General features: G+C 45.7%; 1 protein-coding gene across 8 annotated transcripts in view; it reads right to left on the bottom strand.

Annotated features, from left to right (window-relative positions):
• Nucleotides 1-377: 377 nt before the first annotated feature.
• Nucleotides 378-20,628, bottom strand: part of LOC146183140 (uncharacterized) — a 30,901-nt gene continuing 10,650 nt past the window's right edge. For 5 of the 8 annotated variants that reach the window (XM_084609045.1, XM_084609047.1, XM_084609044.1 and 2 more), the window contains 3 exons: nt 15,355-15,430; nt 12,747-12,879; nt 378-859 (listed from right to left, as the gene is read on the bottom strand). In XM_084609045.1, coding sequence (XP_084465171.1) covers nt 664-859; nt 12,747-12,859 — 309 coding nt within the window. In that variant the 5' untranslated portion in view covers nt 12,860-12,879; nt 15,355-15,430 and the 3' untranslated portion in view covers nt 378-663. Of the gene's footprint in view, nt 860-12,746; nt 12,880-15,354; nt 15,431-18,085; nt 18,174-20,628 lie in introns of those variants that run through there. The other 3 variants (XM_084609048.1, XM_084609049.1, XM_084609050.1) reach the window with 2 other exon arrangements.

Here is a 20,628-nt window from a genome sequence, read left to right as displayed (position 1 = left end):
TGTACCAGCCAATGCCAAGCTTGGCGGCACCAACAATGGCCTATTGACCAAGGAGAAGCCGGCTATCTTCCAGAAGCCGGTGATCATCATTGGCGCGGACGTGACTCACCCGGCGCCCAGGACAAGCTGAGGCCCTTGATCGCAGCTGCCAGCAGCCTCGGCTCCATCCCGTCAGTTTCATGCGTCCATTCACGTGCAGATGGAGGACCTCATAGATATCTTCCCAATGGGAAGCACGCAGTGCGTAGGCTGCTGGAAGCTGGGCAGCTACCGCAAGAGGCCTTGTCAGCCCTTAGCCTACAAGGCCGCCAAGGATGACATGCAATTCTATACAGCAGTCTAACAGCTTCAGAGCCCACGAAGACAGAACGGTGAAGTGTTTACAAATACGCTTCGATAGATATCGTTTATTGAAACTGTACCTGTGAATTAAGTAACTCTATAAAGTTCCGCGGCATGGTACACCACCGAATACAGACACTGCACACAGACCGCAAGCGGACAACCTCGCGAGGGACAGTACTTGCCGTAGTTCGCCCCGGCTGCCTGCGCTTGGGGCCAACGTCGCCACCGTTACTGCAGTAGGCCGTTCTACCATGGCCCGCAGAGCACACATGCTGTTGGTTGGCTGTAGCTCGATGAGCGACAAGAAGCTTCCATTGCTCAGCTCTGGCAATTTATAGCGGTCGTCGCCAAGAGCACATCGTTGTGGGCTGCAGAAGCAACAAGGGCCAAGCAACGCTGACATCTCGGAGGCTCTCTTTCGACAGTGCAGACCTGGTTCCTGGTCAAAGATCGGTACATATACGTTACTCCTTGCTGCCCCTTGACAATCCGAAACACTCCCGACTCCCTGCACCTGCAACAAATGAAGAAGAGGGTTTATTTGGTGACATTGAGGTCAGCAGGTCAATTCAGTCCAGACCAGAGATGCTCTGCACGATAACAATGAGACAAAGAGTCTTCTACGTCCACATCTAGCAAGGTGCCTGTGTTCTTCACAATGCATTTTTAAAATGCCGCAGCTCTATTTATTTTTTTTTTTGGTCCACCGCTTTACTCACATTTATATGCAAGAGCAAGCCCTAGGTTACAGCTTAATTGACGTGCTCGATAGGTTGCGATGCCAGAAATGACACCCAGCAGTTACCGTAGATACTGCTCTCCCTCTCTCCGCTAATGGCATTGCAAGTTGGTAGGATGTATAATAACACGTTTGCCCTGGCCATATATTTTCAGTCGCAGGCTCAAAACTGCTGTGGGCACCATGAATAAACCCAGGGCAGCATTCGCGGCGAACAGGCTGCACCACGAGTGGGTGCCAGATTTTTGTAGGGACAGGCGCGGCCGCCTGGGCAGGGCGTGCACTTGAAAGAGTTGGTCGTGGAATGTAATCGGGGCCTGCGCAGTGAAATGGTGGCAGTTTCGGCCAGCTGGAGAGATATAGCAAAGCATAATCAACACACGAGCCACACAACACAAATGGAGAGACACGGATAAGCCCTGGCTGCCTGCTAGGCACTTATTTCTAGGCTGGAAACACAAGAAACGGAAGACGGCAGAAGAAACGCGCAGCAGTTGGAAAAGGCCGAGCAAAAAGCAAAGGGGGGAAGGGGATACAAAAACAGATACAAAATGTAAAATAAAAAAATTGTGGCCACCACCCCTCTTCCCACGTGTGGTACAGCTTCATACAAAGGCAGCCTCGGACGATCCAAACGGGACTGGCTGAGAGGAAAAGGGAAAGCTGCGAGGAATTGCGCAGTGGAGAAGGATGGAACGAGTATGGGAGAAGAAGAATGAATAAAGCTGGAGCTGAAAAGGAGAAAAAATAAACAACACGAAAAGCGTGAAAACTCAAGAATGATCCCCAGGTCTTGACAATGCTGCAGGTACTCATATTACCTAGAAGATTTTTGAAAAGCTTTAGCTGTCTTTTTGGTGAGGAAGTTGCCATTTTTCTCTCTCGTTGAAAGAACGTCCTGCCTCAGATCCAAACTTGAATGCTAGTTTTTTTTCCTTTTTGTAACGATACTTATTACCTCTTTAACCATACTTGCAAGTTCTCTGCCACGAAACTAAGTTAGGACGGGGGAAGGTAACAGGTGGCAGCAGGCCGCTCAACCACTTGTTTGCAGCAGAATGATGTGTAACGAATGTAAGAATGTGTTCGGAGTGTCCACGAATAGGTAAAAAAAAAAGTAACATTTACCAATGTTAATAGTCTCTATTGAACAGTATGGCATAAGTTCATCATTCGAGGTGCAACAGCTCAGTAGATATCGAAATTTCATTAACACAACTAAATGAGTAAAGTGTATGGAATGGCAGACAAGGGAGAAGTAGCGGCAGAGCATGAAAGGAAAAAAGGAACGAGCTGAGAGGGAGGAAAAATGAAAGAAAGTAAAAAAGTTCAGACAAATTTGCGGAACTAAGCGCTAGACATAGTAAGTATACAATTAAACGCTCCATTCCCATCGATTACTCTCTGCATAGTACAGGTGCTCGTGAAAACTATCGTGGACAGGGAAATATAGATAACAGGACAGCAAATAAAAATTATGCAAAGAACTTCCTCTATGAGCGCGACTCACCGGGTACGCATGGTGGTCCCAATAGACACGCAATCCATTTGTCGGGCATGCCAATTGGCACCACGTAGACAGAGCAGATGCCTATGAGTTACAAATTTTTTTTTTTTTTTCACGAGTTGAGAAAGAGAGCGAATGGAGGTGAAGGTAGTGCATCCTACTTTGGGAAAAACGCTTCGTGGAAAATTTGGAGGCACCAAATCAGGGCATGATTGCCAGCTGACTACTGGTTGGATGGCAGCGATCCGAACTTAGTGTCGCTTCGCTTCGTTAAGCTTATTTAGGGACATGAAAAATATTTTATCAGGCCAGTGAAAATATGTGCAACCTAGCAATTCATTTGTGACCATAGAATGTCGTGAATAGAAAGAATGAATGGCAATGCCTGTCTCCGCGGCGAGGCCGAGCACAACGGTCCAGAAGCCAGTCCGCCACAAGAGTCTCCTTCCTGCTGCGAGGGGCGTGCGCATAGCGGCGCGAGTTACTCCTTCATGGTGCCTATAGTCTTCAGTACGCTCGGTATGCTACGCTCGAGATGTTTTAGCACTGTATTGCGTATTTACTCCACAGGTTTGCACAAGATAATGAATGACAAGAAATGAGATATTACTTCCTCACTGCCGTCGTGTATATAAAACGCTTCAAAAGGAAGCCTTCCTCAGCTTAACCATTGTCCTTAACTTATCTTGCGAAGAATGCAGAAAGCTGTGGAACAGAAAATGATAGGTATAGCGCTAAGAGATAAACATGCAGAGTGGGTCAGTGAAATACCTCTAGGAATTTAAGGATTCAGTGGGAATCAGGAGGGACAAATTATAACAGATGGGTGCTAAGAGTAACAAATTGGATTCCAAAGGATGGAATGCGTAGCAGGGGGTGGCAGGAAGTCAGAGGGAGTGAGGTTAAGTTTGAAGAGGTAAAGTGACCGCAGCTAGCAGATAACAGTGTTAATTCGAGAAACATTAGGGAGGACTCATTTTTATTGATTGCTCTTCAACCCGGGTATATCGAATTTTGGTTACATCGAACTCTCGAAATATCCCCTTGAAAATCCCATGTAAAAGTATAGGAAGGTCGCGTCATATATCGAACTCAATTTCACCGGTCGTTCGATATATCGAACTCCGCACCACGCACTGGAAAGTGTGCCTTCCCCAAAGATGATCGCATCACCCTTGGCCGTTTGCCGCGTGAAGTTTTCAAGCCACGCGTGGAAGGAATGAGAGGGGCCCTATAGGACGTCTGGGGCCGGATTACCGTATTTACTCGCGTAATGAACCCACCTTTTTTTCAGATAAGTTGACATAAATTTGGGGGGAGGGTTCATTACGCGGGGAAAAAAAATTTAGATATTTTTTAGGTCGAAATTTCATGTCACAATGAAGATAGGAAAATCGCAATCCCAACCTTACCTTTATAGTAAAAACACGTACGCGATGAATGTGAATTAAAAATTCATTTTTATTTTCATGCTGCTGGCTGCTTATGGTCTGTCTCACTCGGGCTCGCTATCTGAATCCACGCTTCAACTCATATCGCTTGCGACTTCGTCGGCGTCGTCGTCTTCCCACAGCGCGTCGTCTTCACTGCCGTCGAGGCTGTTGGAGATGCCAGTCTTTTTGAAGCTGCGGACGACCATCTCGCTGGGAATCACACTCCATGCTTCTAGAATCCATCGACAGAGCATGTCGATGGTGGGCCTTCTAATCTTACCTGCGGGAGTCAGGTCGTGGTTTCCCGCGGCCGTCCACACTGTATAGAGCCGGCGCACGTTGTCCTTAAAGGGCTTATTAATGGAAACATCAAGGGGCTGCAGCACTGATGTCAAGCCACCTGGGATGATAGCGAGGTCCGTGCGTAACTCGCTCATTCGGCAGCGGACATTTTTTTCCAGATGGCCGCGGAAGCTGTCCATAACAAGCAGCGGTGGCAGGAGAAGAGCCCCGGGCCGCCGTCCCCAGACTGTTTTTAGCCAGTCGGACACCAGCTCGGCCGACATCCACCCTTTCTCCTGGGCGCGAATGTGGATACCGGCAGGAAGAGTTCCCTTTGGCAGAGTCTTTCTTTTGAAGACGACGAACGGCGGCAGCTTCCTGCCGTCCGCTGTTACAGCTAACATCACGGTGCACCGCTGCTTCTCGGCGCCCGTCGTCTTAACCTGCACACTTTTCGCACCTTTCATATCGACAGTGCTGTTTCTTGGCATGTCAAAGTTTATAGGCGTCTGGTCCGCGTTCCCGATTTGCGACAGCAGGAACTTTTTGTCCTCACGGATCCGAATGACAAAGCGGTGGAAATCACGCACTTTGTCCCCACAGTCTGCCGGCAGCCGCTGGCATAACGTAGTACGCCTTCTGAGGCACAACCCGTTCCGGCGCATGAAACGAGTCGTCCAACCACTGGTCGCCTTAAATTCACTCGCGGCAATGCCGTGACTTCTTGCAGTGGCCCGCGCGTGATTCTGTATCAGCTCGTGGGATACGGCACATCCTTCGTTGCGGAGCCTCTTCACATAGCTCAGAACTTCTTCCTCGACGCGAGGAAACTTGCCCTGCTTCGGCCCGCGAAAGGCCCGGCGATCTTTCTTCGTCGCTCTGAGTTCCTCTTGTTGATTCCTCCAGTAGCGCACACGCACGGGGTCTACACTAAAATGCCGTCCAGCCGCGCGATTGTCATGCTCCAAAGCATGCTCCACGACTTTGAGCTTAAAACCGGCCGTGTAGCTAGCGTAACGCCCCATCGCACAACGCGCAGAAAATGCACAGCACGCACGAAATAATGCAAAGGTCGTAGCGAAGCACTTAAACAGCAACAAAATAGGACTGGCGAAATGGCGACCGACGCTGTCCAAGTGCGTTGTCTTTACTTCGTTCTGCCGCCGCCGCGCATGCATGGCGCTATAAGCAGAGGTTTGCTTTGCATTTACTAATAGATGGCACTCGGCAACCTGCATCATCATCATCATTGTAAAAAAAAATCTAGAGAAGTTTGACAAATTGGTTCGAGAAATACAAAGAAAATAGCCGAGCGTGGTGGAAACTGCCGTCACCCCATTTCAAAGAGGACGCCCCAGTAAAGCCCTTTGCGCATCCACCAACGAATCATGCAAGGTCAATGAACGATCAACGAAAGCGTGCAGTCGACGCCCGCGTCACTCGCGTTTGCGTCGCCGGTATTCAGCATCGTTGGCTTCAAATGATGTTTATTTTATCACTGCGCGATCAGACAATTTTATGATCGTCGACAGTCGACAGCGCCGACCAATTGAGCCGAGATAACGCGAACATGCTGAACACCGACCCTGCGGGCGGGTGCGCGTTATTTACGCAACGTAAAAAAAAAAAATTCAATTTTCGACGACAAAAGTGGGGGGTGGGTTCATTACGCGAGTGGGTTCATTACGCGAGTAAATACGGTACGCACCGCTCTCAAAATCGCTCTCAAGTTTGAGAGCGTGACGTCAAAATGACGAGGCTCAGACATGTGAAGTGTGACGACATCACGGCTTTAGCCAATTACAAGCAGGCTAGGGTGCTTAATAGCAAAGCCCCACCCCGGAAACTTTTATTTGCACGATAAAGGGGTCGTGTGCAAACATTTTTCCTGAAAACGCAGCGAATAAAAGTATAAATGTTCTATTTACCTAAGAAACATTGTTCGATGCTATAATACGGCAACTAAAAATAGAAGCAATATCAGTATTACAATTAAATGTGCGCCTAGGTAACGATTTTCACCGAGAGGGTCAGTTGACGACAGCGAGGCGTGAACATGGCGGCCTGCAAAGATAGTTGCCAGAAAAATCTGACTGAAAGCAGTAAAGGCTACGAACCTGCAGTGAACAGCTTGGTGAAAGTGTTTGTCACGAAAATAGCTTGCTGAAGAGTTTTTCATCAGTGCTTACCAGCGATGACAAGAGCGACGAGCGGTAGCCATGTGATCTAGTGTTGTTTCTTTGGAAAATACAAGAGAAAAATGAAGGCTACACTATTACTTCTACCGATAGATGGAAGCTGACAGTATCAGTAAAGTAGGTGTCAGCCGCATGCAAGAGCTCGCGACTGCAGTGCGGGAAACGAGATCCCACGCACGACCCTTCACCACTGACTTGTCGTGCAAGCCACAGTGACTCGCTGCTGTGCTTCGCAACCAGTTGACTTCAGGCACATTGGGCTCGGTTCTTCATATTGAGATTGATGCTACTGCTGCTCCATTCCGTTCATGTTCAGTAGCTGATGTTCTGTGTGAGGTACAGAAACCGACGTTTACGCTCCGTTTTGGTTTGTGCAAGAAAGCACTCTTTTTTTTTTTTTTAATTGTCACCGAGGCGAGAACGAGTTTGTTCTACCAGACCTCAGTTTAGAGGCGATAAAGGTAGGCCTGAGCAGGGATGTCTAGTATGTTGCATTTCGCGCAGCGGTAAGAGTGATGGTGTTGGTCGCACATTGTTGCAAGGCCTCTCTGACGGTGTCATAGTTTCTGTTCGTGCTAGACGGTGTCCACTCTGTCGGCAGGAAAAGCAAGCGTATCATGCATGTGATGCCGCGAGCGAGCTCGAAATCGGCTCAATTTCTGCGATTGCACTATGACAACTAGCTTTCAAGTGCCTTTATATCCATCATAGAGTCTTTAGTGTTTCAAAATATGTTCATTTTACACACATTACGCATTCTCTTTCAATATTGTGTGAATTATGTACAAGCCTTTTCTATTAAAATATCAGTTTGAACAGAAGATGATTTTTTTTGGTTATTTGTTGAAAAGACTTAGAAAATAAATGCCAATGACAAAAGTAGCTGTGCAAAATGTGTATATCACACATTTATGGCGTATTCATTTATTGGATGCTTATAGTTTAGCTTCCTCTACTGTCTTCAAGCTGTTTAGCATTCTTCTAGACAGTGTTGCACGTTTCATTAGTGTAAAGTAACCTTTATTCACACATAGCCCCAGCAATGCATTTGTTATGATTGCAGTTATTTTATTGTCAGTAAGATTTTTGTCATTCAGCAGTCATTCTGGGCACTGAAGCCAAGTAAAATGCACTTGCCTCTTAGCAGCAGCTACAGCTTTCTTATATCTGATATATAAGCATTTTGTATACTGCACCATGCATACAGTACCTATTTGTATAGGTGGCTTCAATATGCAATGGAATGGCTTCTTTGGGCCTAGTAATTTATTCTCGAACCTACATGTCAATGTTGTATGGTCAATGTATATCAAGGTACATGTGCTTCTCTATATGCTGCCTCTTGTGCAGTAAAAACACTCAAGCGAAATGCTGCTGCCAAGAAATAAGTGTTTCTACTGAATATAAGTGGCAGTAAAAAAAAAAGATCTTTGTTGGTAGTATTTTCTGATTACAATCAGCATCATGAACATTTACTGCCTTGCTGTAATACTGCACTTTTCAGTTTAAGCATGTTTACACCACAGTGACCACAGCCAACTGTACCAGGCTGCAAGACGGTAGCAAAGAGACAGCGAGCTGGGACTGGGATGGCTTGGCACTGGTGTAATCAGCCATGACTTCAGTGGGTAGTTGCCGTCTCATGGGTAACCAAAATATGACATCCACTTAGGCCCATCTTTTGCTAATCTCAACATCTTTTGAGCATGCTTTAGCACTCAATTGAAGATCCATACTAAGTAGCCCACAGCCAGAATCGTAAACATTCGCAGGAATGCTTACAACGTGTGCCAATGCTGTTTAGGCAAGCATCATTGTAAGGACAGCCTTGTAACTTGGTAGTGACGATTACCTGCATAACAGAAGCACCCCGATTTCTTAGGCAGCAAATAAATTTAAACACTATAAATATTTGTCTCCTATTGTTTTTACCATGAACAAAATTTCACTGCAACATGCATTCTTTGGAATATAGCCCGTCTCAGCATATTCAGGAAATGTATATCCTGCCGAAGCCGAAATCTAAGTCAGTCTCTCCCTGCAAGGCTTGTTTTCAAAAAAAAAAAAAAAAGTCTTGTCCTCAGAAAGGCTTCCGGTCTTTGCAGAAATGAAAAGAAGCAGGCGTTTTTACGGCGCATTCACTTTCAAGCCGCGAATGTGTCGCAGGCAGGGAGCGTGACAAATGGCCCGAAACCAGTCATCGATGAGCAAGGCGCGCTGGACAATCAATAGTCCCTTCATCCTGTGCTTTACATATAAAGGGCAGGTATACAGAAGCCTTTCGACAGCTCTCGCTAGGTCATTTTGAAGACAACTGTTAAAAAACAATGCACGAGTGGGAATGAGACCTTTTGGTTGGAAAAAAAGCCTTGCAGAGAAGCCGACTTACAACAAGTGGTATTGCACACATCAATGCATATAATCAAGATCGTTCGATGACCAACACGGGTTTTTAGAGCTTAACCAGGAAAAAGACGCAGGTGTTCAGCAGACCTCCGATCACCTTTCGGTGCATAGGAGTACCGCTATCAAACATTATGGTGTCGCAGCGCTGGCAGACAAGGACAAGACTAGGGACACACACAACTAGACTGAACTTACAACTTTATTTTGGACGCTTTTGATCCGCGCATATATAATTGACAGAAGGATGAAATGAAAAGAAGCAGGCGTTTTTACAGCGCATTCGCAAACGCTAGACAAACGCGCCGTGGAGGAGGCGTTGGTCCGGCGGGGCAGCCAGGGTCACGAAATGCGCGTGTTCGCTTCGCAGATCTGAGATAAAGCAGGCACAATACATTTTTACTATGGTCTTCAGAACTCTTCGGCAAACACACGCAGTCAATATCAAAATCTACTCACGTTTGTGATGTTCACAACGTGCGTAGAACCCCTTGCCTAGCGACTTGTTTCCGTATCCTTGACGGCAATCATCGTTCCGCCCGATGGCTTCCGCTACCGACGCACCGCGTGATGCAAACGATCTTACATTCCCTACGTACGTTGGAAGCACGGTATAATCGTGGTTGGAAGCCTCCGGTAGCAAAAAAATGCGGTGCGTTTGCCGCCGCGGTGACGACGCACTCGCCCGCAAGCCGCCGTTCATCGATGTTCGTCGGCAATCGTCGCGCAGTCACTACACTTTCTGCTTGTTCCCGAGTTGAACAGAGCCGGAGCAACTTATCCGGCAAGTCAAACGCGTCCTCGTGCTTCATTCTTCGCTGTGGATCGCTGATACAATGCCTCAAAGCGGCGCATCACAATTTACGCGGCCGACATTTTCACTCTCAAACGTTTGAGACTGCTTCTGTCGCTCTCAAAAGAACGCTCACAATTGGCGGCCATATTTAGGTGCTCAACGTCATCGTTTCTTTTGTGTTCATGACGTCTCATGACGTCCACTGGTGACGCAGAACTGACCGGCCAGAACCTACCAATAGGACATGGGCCTTTGAGAGCGATTTTGAGAGCGATCCGTTTGAGAGCGGTGCGTAATCCGGCCCCTGGTCTGGGCAGCACCATGCCCATTCCCCCAAAGGCGCGCGCATCTGCAGTTGTTTCCAGCGCGCCGAGACATGACGTTTGCAAGTCATGTGCGTGGCTGTGCCCATTCTTTTGCTGAGCTATCTCTCTCCTTCAGCACGCGCAACGCATGCGCCAAGCCAGCTCAGCCCGTTTTCAGACAGACGTCGGACGCTTTCTCCAGCATGTGTTGCGAACCCTCTGCGTGCGGCGGCTGACGTGGCTATGGCGCCTGCTGATCTTAAGAAGCGGCAGGGTTTTTTTTTGTTGTTTTTTTTTCGGGGATGTTTATTTTGTTTACATTTTTATTGTTTATAATTGCACGTATGAATCAGCGAAAGCACGCGGTCAGCTGCTGCGATCATGACGCCCGCCCCCCGAAGTGCGGCGTGATAAATCGAACCAGGCTTGTGCAATCAAGCTATCACGGGCACTCTGCCAAGTTCGCTCCCCGCCACCGCAGGAGCTATCAAAAGACGTTATTGCTGCGGAGCATCTTGGCACGCTGCCAATGAGCTGTGGGTGAGACGACCGAAACGGACTGATGGGCGCCGCCATCGACATGCAAGCGAAAATGCTCGCGATTTCTGCTGCCGCGGCGACACAGAAACCTTGTTTTGAGCTGCCGCGGTGGCTCGAGTGGCAAGAGGGACGCAGTTCCAACAAGTTTCAAAATTTTCGCTCTGTCGCTGCCGCTCGTCGCTGAGATCGCTCAGTCGCTTGCATGTGAGCGAGCTGGCCGATTTCTGTATATCAAATTATCGATATATTGAACTATTTCGTGATCCCCTTCGAGTTCGATATATCCGGGTTCGATGTATCCGGGTTCGACAGTATATGTTTCAGTTGCTGCTCGCGCCATAAAGCATAGACTCTGCACTGAAACACCATATATTGAGTTCAACTTACTCATATTCTTGATAGGCTATGGGGGCCCATTGAGGCACTTTACAGCTACATTTAGATTGGGAACAGCTGTGACAGCAGTTTTCGCAGCTGACGATAATGCTGCCTCACGGATTGAGAGAATGTCAGCATTCTAAGGCATCAGGGGAGCTCTGTACAGGTACTCGCTTCTCAATTGGAGTAAGGAGGATGAACAAAACAAGAAAAGAGGATGAACAGCAATATTTAAAAAATAATTTTCAGAGCATTGCAGTGGAAGTGGATGCCTAAGCACCTTATCACAACAGCCTGCAAGTGGCCGAAGTTACGAAGTGACAAGGTTTTCTTCTGTTAGTCTAAGGTTAGCGTGTAATAACGGCTTCCTAGAAGCGTTAGAGGTAGTCCAAAGGACTTCCTCGTTTTTACTGCCTATGTTTAAGCCGTCGCTTGCGCTATAAGCTCAAATGCTGCACTGAAAAGCAATACATAGGGTTTGGCATACCTTTGGCAACAGTTTTGAGACTACTATTGGAGACATAACCTGGCTGGGCACATGATAACAGCAGTTCCCAATGTAAAGTGCGGTTTGCTGTTTTCGACGGTAATGCCGAGCTGTTGCTTGGCAACCAAGGAGGAAAAAACCAACCGCAGAGCTTGGCCGCTTTCAGTAAAGTTTCCTGTGCCTATCACAGTGCCCTAACATAAAGCTTAGCAAGATGAGCAAAGAGTTACTGAAGCATCTGCAATGCTTTCCCACGCTACCTGTTCGGTATGAACATTCCCACTCTGCCGAAGCTGCGAGCTCTGTGCAGTCAGCTAAGTGAACGCAGAGAAAAGCTATTCGAGATGCATTGTTAACGACATGCAGTTGTTTTTTTTGCAGCATTTAACGTCTCAAAGCGACTCAGGCTATGAGAGGCACCGTAGTGGACTCCGGCAATTTCAATCACCTGGGGTTCTTTAGCATGCACTAACATTACACAGCACACGAGCACCTGGCTTTTCACCTCCATCGAAAAGCGGCCGCCGAGGCCGGGATTCGATCCCGTATCCTAGGGCACAGTAGTCGAGCGCCTTAACCACTGCACCACCCCAGAGGGGAGAGACATGCATGGTTGTGATGGTTCAGAAAGCGGCTGTGCATTTGTAGTAACCCAGCGTGCGAGATGGGCAGTTTGGAGGAGGCTTTCAGTAGCAAATTTATACGGTGCCGGTGCACTATGCTTTTGGGCATAATTTGCACCATAGCCATTTTTGCGCTGCACGCTAGCTTTAACACCCACTGCGAAATATGTGTTGGGAATGGTGAGGAACAATAAAGATATCGGGTACAGAGCAAATACAAAATTTGAAAAATTACAGTTCTGCATATTATGAGCGAACAGCGAGAGAGAGGTGAAGCGTGTCGTGAACAGCCTAAAATTGGCCAAATAATTAAACTATCAAGGCGTTTTTTATCTAAGCCATTTTTATATTAGAAGGAGTGAGGAGCCAGTACGATCCTATCGCTATGTTTATAATGACAATCCTCCAAAATGGGCTTTACCGCATATTGGGCTTAGTTCCATCACTACACAAAAAAGTAGCGTGTAACGTTGCTTCGGATTAGTGTTGTTATGAGAATGGGTACGCCTACCTAAAATTACCAAAACTCTTGCATGGAATCTGCTACAAGAAATAAAATGTAGGATGCTGATAATGAAATTTGGAACAGCTCGCAACAAGCATAAAGTGAATGTGCAGTGCTGAGTTTCAGAATTTTCTTTAGGCATTACTCAGCATGGTAAAGCAAGTCACGGCTTTTTCCTAGTTGTAAAAAACAGCACCGCGCTTACCTAAAATTGTCGTCGGCATCCTCCATGTCGACGTTTGTGGTGTCCAGGAAGCGGAAGGTGGCCGAGATGGAAGCGCCTGTGCCCAGTGGTGTATTTTCTGCCACATTGGCCATCTTCCTTGATACACAATAACCTGCATGTTCGACAGCAGACCTTGATTAACACCATCGAAAACTGTAGCCCTTGTCCGAATCAAGCCTTCCTTGCCACAGAGTGCACACCATCTAGGGCATTCACCTGGAACATTGCAGAACGACGACTGCATCTTCTGCCATCGCCATTTTGATCCTGACAATCCCAACTGGCCTGCCTAGCTCTGTAATATGGGCCACATTCCTTTTTTCTTATACTGTACACACCTGCCATGCTCTGGAAGAAGCAATGTCTTAGTTCGATCTAAAGTACTCTCTCAATCTCAAAGGGACCTTTTGCTTTGGCTAGAGTGACTCCCAGACATAGTTCACAGCGCTAGGTCAGGTCAGGTTGTATGAGTCAGCGAACGAGCTCGGGGTACATTACCAAGCCGCATTAATGCCTCACTTCCGTGTACAGTACATCTAAAGAGCCGCATGAGGTACAAAGGTTATCGCGGACCATGAGTGCAAGTACTACTCTTATTTGTACGCAAGCTACATTGGCACCAAGCTCGGTGAACAAGGGGTGTTGATGTCACTTCTGTTTCACTACTAGGAGGATAATAAGTGCTCGTCGCGAGGCTCCGAGTTAGGTTTGGTTGTACCACAATGCGTTCAGTGCAATTGACACTAATCCCTGTGCCATGGTGCAAATGAGGATAATTATGGTGATTCTTCATTTGGTTCAAAAATCTGTGGCGACATCTGGGCCTGTGCAGCTCAGACCTTGCGTCTTTGACAAATGCACACATGCAATGTCCCCCTCCCTGGGCTACACAAACAAATTTGTTCCACTTATCAGAACAAGCCTTACGAATGAAAACCGCAGACCTTAATTTGTGCCTCTTTTCTACCTCTGCAATAGCATAACCTGCATCTGTTTTTCAAAAAATTTCCTTCTTGTCACTTCTTAATTAGGTTCCCCCTTGAATCTTTTTTTTTTCTTCAGATAATGGTCTCGGCATGCGTGGTTATTATCATTCCTTCGTCCTTCTCCCTTCCTTGCAGAAAGCTTTTCAGAACTGTTCCCCTGCAAATGTATTTTTTATCAGGACCCTTTGGAATGCCTATACCCTTTCAGGAAATGCATATCAGCATTAAACCTGCTTTAGGTGTTGACTCATTATCCACCAGAATTGTATTTTATTGCTGCTGTCACTTCTTTTCTTTTTCAGGCCATGGGATCACCGGTTGCAGGCTCCGAAATTCATACCCAAAAAACATTCTTTCACTCGACAAAGCAAGTTGTTGGGCGAGTTGGTGATGATCTTCCATAATTACAGCGCGAAAGACACTACAGAGAGAGGTCCTATCGGACAGAGAGGGAGATCCTATCGATCAATCGTGTGACGGCACTTTTTTTTTTCCTTTTTTCAAGTGATGGCCAAGTACACAGTAATATCCTCAAACACATCCTTTCATTGCTTGCACTGCTCCTTCTAGAGTCACATTTTTTATTTTCACTTGTAAAACTTCTATATCTTATCTTGAAATCCTTACACAGTTGCCATGTCTGTGAGTGCGAAGTTCAGTGAGCTGCTAAATCTCTATTATTAGTTCAATTATAAAACTACTTCCAACATTGCATTCCTTACACTTTATAGTACCTACCCGTACATTAAAAATTAATTTCTGATGAGCATTTTTTTCCTTATTGTTTGAGCAGACAGTAGCAATAATTCTCTGATACCTTTAGAACTAATTGCCTTAGAAAAGAAATTTTTGCATATTTAAAATCGTAGAAAACACTGAACAATTCTGCGAGGTTTCATAAAATTTGTGCAATAAATAACAAAACCAATTTTAAGATCTATGTCCCCCCTTAAGGAAAAAAAAAACATGTCATGGCGTTACAGTGGAAATCATGCAAAATCTTGGCCGAAGGACGCTAAAAATAAACGAGCGCTCAGGGCTCGCAAGCTTCCCAACAAGGGCTATCACATCTGCCTATGGTCGAAGCTATTGACCGAGCCCGAAAATGTAAGGTGCATATCACCCCAAGATGCCGACGCGTGACCTCAAAACCATCCTCGAAAGACTGCAAGTATATTAAGTACAAGTGTAAAATGCATTCATTAAATACGCTAATACCCTCAAGTTGCAGTTGCGCACACGCAAATACAATTCAATTTAGTGGGCCCGGCCGCCAGTGCGGGCGCGGTGACTGGAGCCAATTGGTAGGCATGCGTGCCGCCGAGAAGCATGCAATTCGCTCAAAGCGATCACCGTATGCACAGTGCTGCCCCACAGAAGCAGATTACGGAAAGCTCCAAGCACAATACCTGTGCTGTAACCTAAAGTCATGTCCAAGCCACTTACGCAGGTCGTGCTCATGCTGTGAACAAATGCATGCACCGCGTGCAGCAATACCATGCAGTTTCCGTTTCCATGGTTAACGAAGGCACCAGGTTAAGACAGTGATGTAATTCACGGGGAGAAACCAAGGGCCTAGGTGAATGCCCTGCCATTCTTACCTTATACTGAAGGCAGCGCAGCCAGCTGAATGCACAGTCAGGTTCCAGAGAGGCCAAATTTGACAACAAGCAGAGTCTGCAGATGTAAAATGTATCACATCAGCACCTGCACATGCCTCCTGTCGCCAGTGCTATTCACGCGCAATGTGTGACAGACCTTGTCTCTGGATAAAACTATTCGAATATCACACGGCACTAAAATGCACGCATAACAATACACCAGCTTAAACCAGCTGTGTGGCCTCATATCGTGCCGCTTTTTGCACCGGCCATAAGCGTATTCTACAGTGAAGGGACGTTAGGGTGCAGGTAATCTTTTTATCAGCCTTAAGCTACTTTTGACAATCTTCACAAGAAGACCACATATAATTTGGCCATTTTTTTAAAAACATGGAGACATTTCACTGCGCGTGATTTTGAGCATATGAAATCGGAAGTCATATGAACAGAGAACATAATGAGGTTCTACTGTGTATAAGGAAAAGTAAAGGGCCTAAAATAGATCCTTGAGGAACTCCCATGGTTACTACTTACTTGAACAATTTGGTATCGGTTGGATAAATAGCTCCGAAGTCTTAAAGGCAGACCACGAATTCCAAAGTACAATAATTTATGCAGAAGAATGTACTGGATAATTGTATCAAAAGCTTTGGTTAGATCTCTAAATAATGCTCCAATGATAGCACTATCCTCAATGGCATCCTCCATTTAGTCAGTAAAAGACAACAGAGAATGTTCAGTGGAAAATCCTCGACTCAAAGTGATTAGATGGAAGTACTGATAGGTATGCCATGAGTCGTGCAGAGATTAGTTTTTCGATAATTTTGCAAACTGGTTGGTTGTTTGTGATAAATATGCGGTGACCTTTTTTCAAAAACAAATAGTTTTGATAACTTTACACTGTCAGGAAACATGATAGAACAAAACATTTTGTTTAATATAGCTACTAACACAGGTGACAGCTCTTCTGCCAAAAGTTTAATGTCAAAAGGGTGATTGAAATCTAACTCTGGCCCCATTCTTATCAACGAAAAAATTACTCTTTACTTAATCTGCAGATGTGGGACGCAAGGAAAAAGAACATTCACAACGAGGCAGGTTTGGCAATGATGGCTGCTACTGGAGTTTTACAGTCGAAGCAAAATGATCACTGAAGTCTGAAACATCATCAGGGTCAGTCTATGTAAAATCATCAGTTTTAATTCTAATCGGATGGAGATCAAGCCAGTTATTAAGGAATTCATTAACAAGCTACGAATGGCAGTAGGTGTCATTACGTTTTTCACTATTTGGCTTTGATAGTAGTCATGTTAAGTAAGTTTCGGTTAAAATACTTGTCGAACTTATGAATGTCAGCATTAAATGGCTATGATGACTTTTTGTGAAGACTATTTTCATTTTTTATGACTCGTAAAAAGCCTTAGGTAATCCAAGGATTTTGGAGGAAATTGAAAGGACGTTGAATGGTGATGTGACATATGCAGCAGCTAGAGTAGTCAGTAACCTTTGTGTCAAGACAGGTTTCAGCAGCAAAAAAAGACCAGAGAACAGCATGAAATCATTTTTAGTAAAAGTGAGCATGCAGATTAAATTTCATATATTTACCAAGAACTACATCAAGAAAAGTGGCTGTGTCCGAAGGCAATAGAGCGTGCTTGTCAAGAGGCACCGATGCCAATTTGGAAAGCACACTCTCGGGTGAATGGAAAATAATGAACTTGTTTGTTTCCAAGTCCATTCCTTGGAAAGTGCTCACAATGAAGCTGTCGGGATTGATTCCAGACTAAAGCTGGACGCGGTGGTGCTGACCTTGTTTCATTGGTGGTGTTACGCAGGTGGGGGGCCCAGAATGGAAGGCGCAGGGCACTATTAATATGTAGAAGGCTAATTTTGCTCCAAAGGCAAACCGTAAAACCTTGTTGATATTCTTTTTTTAATCCTATTATCCGGGAAAGCATTTGATCTGAACTGCCTAATATTGAAAATTGGAAAACTGTTGAGCGAGCTACAAAGGTATTTAGATTTGACATTTTCACTATAGAAAAGTGTAGATTAGCATTTATTGATATCAGGTATGAATGACTCATTTTTTTAGCCTGGCAAAATTGGGTTTGTGTTTGCATTGTCCTAAGCTTGGAGGAGATTTAGTAACAAATACAGTTCGGAGACAGCAAGCCAGGATCCTCCCTTCCTTTGCTTCCGGATGCTTCGCCGCTTTGCACCACTGCCATATGGAGAAGCCATAGCTTACAGTCACCGCGTTTTTACTCATGCTGCGTGCCACCAGATCCAGCCTGCTCGCATGCAAGAGCATAGTTGTAGTTATCAAATGGTTCACCACTACTCCCCTGAAGCCCCACAAAGAAGCCACCACATTTCTCCCCATGGAAGAGTGTTTTTCCACAGGAACACTATTGTGTTGGCTGCTTGGCTTTTTTTTTTTTTTTTATGCTTCGCTCTGTTGCAACCAAGCTCTACTGAAAAGGGCAATGGTGGCAGGTGAGCACCATTTTTCAGTTTATGTCGTGAGCGCACAATAGCACATGTCCGGTCATTCACAATACATATTTTATGACCACAGTTTGTCGAAATTTCGAATATAGTAATCGGGGAATCGTGTTATTCGAGAACATACAAACCGGGACAAAAATACTGTAACTCTCTAGGCAATATTTTACTGCTTGTGATTTTGAGCGCGTGGAATGGGAAATCGTGTGAGCCAGGAACGTACCGGCAAGGTTCTGCTGCAAATGCAACTGAACTGAAACAGAGCAGGACATGCTTTCACCTGAGTGCTCGTTCACCCAGGGCATGTTTGGCTGAAACCAAAGGACAGCTCGCTTAGGAACCACGCTCCAAAACAGCAAACCTATTCATGCTGAAGTCCCAACACCTTCCTTCCTTTACTGATACTTTTGGGAAAATAGCGGTAGTTTGAAAATTGGAATGCCCAATCTTTCGGGCATGCTTGAACATTTGCAGACTTTCATTGCATCATCGCAAGCCCCATACAGCAAAAAATATATATATATGAGAACACTTCAAATTTTGGATTAATGGCAACTATAGATTTCAAATAAATTGGCATTTTAAGTGCCTATCAAAAACAATGCCACGGCTACATGTGACGACACTTTTCCAAACTAATCCCGCACTCTTGATTTGGCAAACTCGAGCAATCAAAGGACTGAATGACTCTGCAGCGGCGTTAAGCATACAAAGCAACGTGCACTCAATTACATCGAAAGTCCCATTCGACCCCGCGCTCAATATAATGAAGAGACCTCTCGAGATAAGGCATGAGAAATCAGCGACAAGTACCTGAACACTGCACAATTTCGGCCAGTGAAATGCGCTACGGAATGCTTCAGCCTTCGCTGACTTATCCTTATTCGCCACGTGATGACATGGCGATTGATCTGCTCCCTTCCTTCAGCCTGAGGGAAAAATTGCTTAACTATTTCGCCTTCAGAACAATAGTTTGCGAATAATACATGCGAACTCGAGCTCATTGAATGCCGCGCCGCGCACCGTGCCAGTCTTGCCCTGCGCGCCGCCATATTGCCATTGCTGCCAATGTTATGGTGGCTAGAAGATACCAATTTATAAGTGGAATCTGAACCCACCGCTTAGCATGCCGGGTAATTCTGACTTCCGGGTCGTTCGGCGAGATGCGCGTCTGCTGTGCTGTGCTTGAAACTCTGCATCGACAAGCTTAACTTCGACTCTTCAAGTGTTTAATAAGCGCGAATAAAGTCGTAGAAAAAGTCATAGTGATCTGCACACATGTTATGAGCCTATTAATGTTTCGTATTTGAAGGAAACGGGTGAAAAATCATTACAAGTGCAACCACTACAACGTGTGTCGTCTGTTCGCGCTGAAGTTTAGCATGCATCATTCATTTGGCGAAAGTTCATTTTTCGTTGATGTTATCATGCAGTCGCTACATATACCTCTAAAATATACTAGAGTAAGCATTCTTTAGAGGTATTTCGTTAGCAGAAACTAGATAATTAGACTGACGGCAGCCGCAGTTTAGCGATACGGAGCAGTGGACTGTCGCGCAAGTTCTAGCTGCAACGGCAGAGAGCTGAAAGCATGCAAATACCAGGAGGATATAGTGCACTATTTTTGCAGCCTTTACAGAGCTTTATCGGATTATGCTGCACTGCCCGAGAGTCAGAGCAGCTAGGGTTTCTTTTCTTGCTGTGTACTGCAGGTGTGTGCAAGCACGGCCGGTACACTGCGTTTTAGTTTCTCAGCTAAAATTGTGACATGCGATTCTAACAGCTGTTGTGCTTTTCTTTCAGAAGATCTAGATTTACTTACCAGTGCTTTGAAACCTTAGAAGTAAGCACAATATTCGCTATTTTAAGTTAAATGCTCTTGACAGCTAGCTTAAGAGGGCTCACCAGCTGCAAGGCAACTCAGATTTGAACTTTTTTTGTCGATAGATGGCAGCACTTAAGCACCACAAAAGGGAGGAAAGTTCTATTCCCCGTCCAGGTGTGTAAATTACACCGTGACACGAAAGTGTTACTTCTTCCGCGTACAAAAAGTAGAGCAACTTTCAGTTGATATGCGGCCAAACCTGGGGGACCGGAGTGGGGGCCAGAGAATGGTCCTTTTCTCCAGTAGCCCACCATTGTAGCGTTTTCCAGTTTGGGTCGCCTATGCCCCCTCCCATCTTTTGTGCGAAGGAAGAGAAGGAAGATGAGGAGGAAAGGCAGGGAGGTTAACTCGTAAAAGAAACCGGTTTACTACTCTCTACAGTGGTAGGGTGAGGATTCTTTGCAGGCAGTACTAAGCAGGGCTGGTTTCGACTAGGGAGAGAGAAAGGTGTGAATCATCTTTTGACAGAGTTGAAAACGCGTGAAGGGAACCTTCCCCCATATTAGCCTTTGGTTACTGGAAAACAATCCATTGTGTTGGGGACCCTAGTATTCAGCCCCCAGATAAAAGGAAAGAAAGGAACTCCTAGTGCACAAAATCTTGTCTGCTTCCCTTTCCAGCATTGCCTCGGTTACATAGCCACAGAGAGGTGTCCGCGAGTGTATGACCGTTTACTTTGCCTAGTTGCCTGCCAGCGTTCACGTCGCCGAACACATATATCTTCCGCTCCTTCGTACCAACAAGACATGTGTGTTTCGTTCAATCCTTGATCGTAATCTTATGACAGTTTTTCGCGCAACGCTGCGCCCGACTTGTGATTTCAGTCTAGTGAACAATGAATTAGTATCAAGTGACTTCAATACCAGAAGGCAACGAGGCAG

This window comes from Amblyomma maculatum, chromosome 7 (genome assembly GCF_055883805.1).
Source record: "Amblyomma maculatum isolate TAMU_Amacu chromosome 7, ASM5588380v1, whole genome shotgun sequence".
Lineage (NCBI taxonomy): Eukaryota > Metazoa > Arthropoda > Arachnida > Ixodida > Ixodidae > Amblyomma > Amblyomma maculatum.
Note: the sequence above shows the minus strand (reverse complement) of the source record. Positions and strands in the feature narration are given on the sequence as shown.